Here is a 3,642-nt window from a genome sequence, read left to right on the forward strand (position 1 = left end):
AAAAAGTTTTGCTAATATACAACTTAAGTGACATACACATTAGAAATTAAGAAAACACAAACCATTATTTATTTTACACATACAAAAGCTTGGAAATGAAACAAAAAAACTATTAAAACTAAAAATAATTTAGCAAAGCAATTGGATCCAGATAAAAATTTTAAAACTCAGTAACTTTTTAATACCCGCAATACAAATAGAAATTGAGGTATGGCTTTCATATATAGCCCATTTTTCTCCATGCAAGAGCCTGAGTACTTACTTTTCCAGGAGGTAACATGCATTCCTACTAAACACCTAAACCAGATTGGTAGTAGGGAATAATACACTTACGAATACTGCTGGATTTCCCCCTCCAGGGAGACTCAGGGTGATGAGGATAAGCAGACAACAAACAGAAAGTTGTAGCAACCAATAGGCAGGGGTTTTTACTGAAAACATGACAGTAATGTGCAACTCACAGTAGAAGGATGGACCCATGTGTTAATACGAAGTTGCGTTCCTTCCCAGCAGCTGGGCGCTCCCAAGATAAAATACTTTTAAGAAAGTCCTATCTGCAGATCTTATAAGGGAAAAAGGAAATAAACACCAGAAGTATCTCTAAAAACAAATCTAATTTAAAACTTACAAATGGGGCGCCTGGGTGGTTCAGTTGGTTGGGTATCCAACTTTGGCTCAGGTCACAGTCTTGTGGTCCATGGGTTTGAGCCCTACGTGAGGCTCTGTGCTGACAGCTCAGAGCCTGGAGCCTGCTTTGGATTCTGTGTCTCCCCCTCTGTCTGACCCTCCCCTGCTAGCACGCTCTCTCTGTGTCAAGAACAAATAAATACAAAACTTTAAAAAACTTAAATGGTAAATTTCTGATTTGTCCTTAGTTCAGCAGTTTTTATAGACCTTTCCAATAAACATTCTTTCAACTCTTTTCTGAGGTGCCTCCCAGCAAATGACATATAATTTATATTTTCTTGAGACTCATTCTCTTCCCTTTCTTCTAGGCTGTCTACATAAATCACAGCTCACAAAACTTTCTCCCCTCCAGGTTTCATGTCTGATATTGCCCCTCTAACCTCCCCTTCCTCCTATGTCACATTACCAATCCTACTGACCTAAGAGGAAAGGGGTGGACCCCAGGGGCAAAGGCTCCCCAACACTGGGGCCCTCCTGCAAGGCTGGAAGGGAAAAGGTGTTCAAGCCAATGTCTCATATATGAGTGTAGGACTCTAAAAAGACTTACTGTTTCTTATTCTTATGGGGAATTAAAGATGACCCAGAAGATAATTACAATAGTTAAGTGTACTCCTCTCACCTTGAAATTAGATGGCAGTTGCAGGTAGAGAGAACTACCCGATAGGGAAATCAGAGTCCCTGTGAATTCCAATCACAGAAAGGTGGGGAAAGTACATTATCAGTGGAAGCTGAGTGCTGAGCTGACTCCAACACCTAGACACACACACATACACAAGCATGCACAGAGGGATGCTCTAGCACAAATTATTGGTTCTTTGAAGCTGAGGTAATGGCAGTAAGACTTCTAGAGGTATATGCCAAAAGATGAAGGAGGCTTTTTTATATGGTATCCTAGAATACCCATCTTTAAAAGTCTTTGATCCAGTAGAGGAAGGGGAGCTTATGCCCAGTTAAAAATGGGTGAAGAGAAGAGTTTTTAAAACTTATTTATTAAACAACTTGCATATGAAAACTGTCTATATACTAAAAGACAAAGATACTATACCTGACCTCAAAGAACCTCCATTAAGTTGGTATGAAAGTATACACATATGCACTGAGAACAGGTGTCAAAACTAGTAAAAACAGTTGCAAACTATAGCACAAACTAATTTGAAGCATTGACATCAAGTCAACAGAAGTTTAGGAGGAAGGAAAAAGGATTTCAAGAAGAAAGTTTTTCTAAGATAAGGTGGATCTTAACAGGTCTGAAAAGCAAACATCAGGAAATAAGAAAAGCCTTTCTTTCTAAGGACAGAATGCTGTGATGAGGATCTAGATTTCAACAGAACTTTTGAAAAGGCCATGCCCAAGATAGCAAAGGATCAGAGCACTGTGGAGTAGCAGTATGAAAATATGAAATGGGGGCGCCTGGGTGGCTCAGTTAGTTAAGAGTCCGGCTTCGCCTCAGGTCATGATCTCATGGTTCCTGGGTTCAAGCCCCGTTGTTGGGTTCTGTGCTGACAACTAGCTAGAGCCTGAAGCCGGCTCCAGATTCTGTATCTCCCTCTCTCTCTGACCCTTCCCTGCTTGCACTGTCTCTCTCTCTCAAAAATAAATAAAAAACATTAAAAAAAAAAGAAAATGTGAAATGAATTAGCTGGGATAGAAAAGCAGCATAAATCACGGTCCTTGAGAAGCACAAATCTGATTATGGGATTGATAACTAAAATCAAAGACCTATTTTTAGAGAAACAGATACACAGACTGAAGGAAACCTACATGTACATGAAATGTGTCATCCTTACATCCCTGATAGTGGGAAAGGATGGCACTGTGACTCTCCCAACTTTGTGACCCAGCAGAATGTAGGGAATGGCTGTTAAACAGTGATACCAAGAGATCAGAATGAGCATCTTCCTTACAAAGAAAGCTTAATTTAACTCAAAGTTTCGTGCTTTGTCTTAGAGATTCAGGTCTTAAGAAACCTTGTGAACCAGTACTGAGTGCTTGTCTCCAGTGTGAGTTCGCTGGTGGTGATTAAAAGTGGAGCGCTGACTGAAGGCTTTCCCGCACTCAGTACACTCATAGGGCTTCTCCCCAGTGTGGACTCTCTGATGCACAGTGAGCTGTGAGCTGTCACTAAAGGCCTTCCCACAATCACTGCATTTATAGGGTTTCTCCCCAGTATGGGTTCTTTGATGAACCATAAGGCTAGAATTATGACTGAAGACTTTCCCACACTCATTACATTCATAAGGCTTCTCCCCAGTATGAATTCTCTGGTGTATAGTGAGGTATGAATTTTGATTGAAGGATTTTCCACACTCGTTGCATTGATAGGGCTTTTCCCCTGTGTGAAGTCTCTGATGTCGAATAAGACATTTACTGAGACTGAACGCCTTACCACACTCATTACATTCAAAAGGTTTTTCTCCAGTATGAATTCGCTCATGGTCAACAAGTTGAGACATCTGACTGAAGGCTTTCCCACAGGCATTACATTTGTATGGCTTTTCCCCAGTGTGGAGGCTCTGATGCCGAACAAGACATTTATTCCGACTGAAGGCTTTGCCACATTCATTACACTCATAAGGCTTCTCACCAGTGTGGATTCTCTGATGGTCAGTAAGATTTCTATTAGAACAGAAAGCTTTCCCACATTCACTACACTTGTAAGGTTTCTTACCGGTGTGAAGTACCTGATGTCGAACAAGATTTTTACTCCGACTAAAGGAAGCCCCACACTCATTGCATTCGTAAGGTTTCTCTCCAGTATGGGTTCTCTGGTGGTCAAAGAGCTTGGAACTCTCATTGAAAGCTTTTCCACATTCGTTACATTTATATGGTTTCTCACCATTATGCAGTCTCCGGTGTTGAATAAGATGGGAGCTGTGTCGGTAAGTCTTTCCACACTCACTGCACTCATAGGGTTTCTCCCCTGTGTGGGTTCTGAGATGAACTATGAGCTGAGAC

General features: G+C 41.1%; 1 protein-coding gene across 1 annotated transcript; it reads right to left on the bottom strand.

Annotated features, from left to right (window-relative positions):
- Positions 1-2,250: 2,250 nt before the first annotated feature.
- Positions 2,251-3,641, bottom strand: ZNF852 (zinc finger protein 852; the record flags this gene model as incomplete). Its single annotated transcript, XM_029938784.1, has 1 exon — positions 2,251-3,641. A coding segment is annotated over one exon (996 nt), but the record flags the coding sequence as incomplete, so codon positions are not given.
- Position 3,642: the final 1 nt, after the last annotated feature.

The sequence above is a fragment of the Suricata suricatta genome, chromosome 5 (assembly GCF_006229205.1).
Source record: "Suricata suricatta isolate VVHF042 chromosome 5, meerkat_22Aug2017_6uvM2_HiC, whole genome shotgun sequence".
NCBI classification, from domain to species: domain Eukaryota; kingdom Metazoa; phylum Chordata; class Mammalia; order Carnivora; family Herpestidae; genus Suricata; species Suricata suricatta.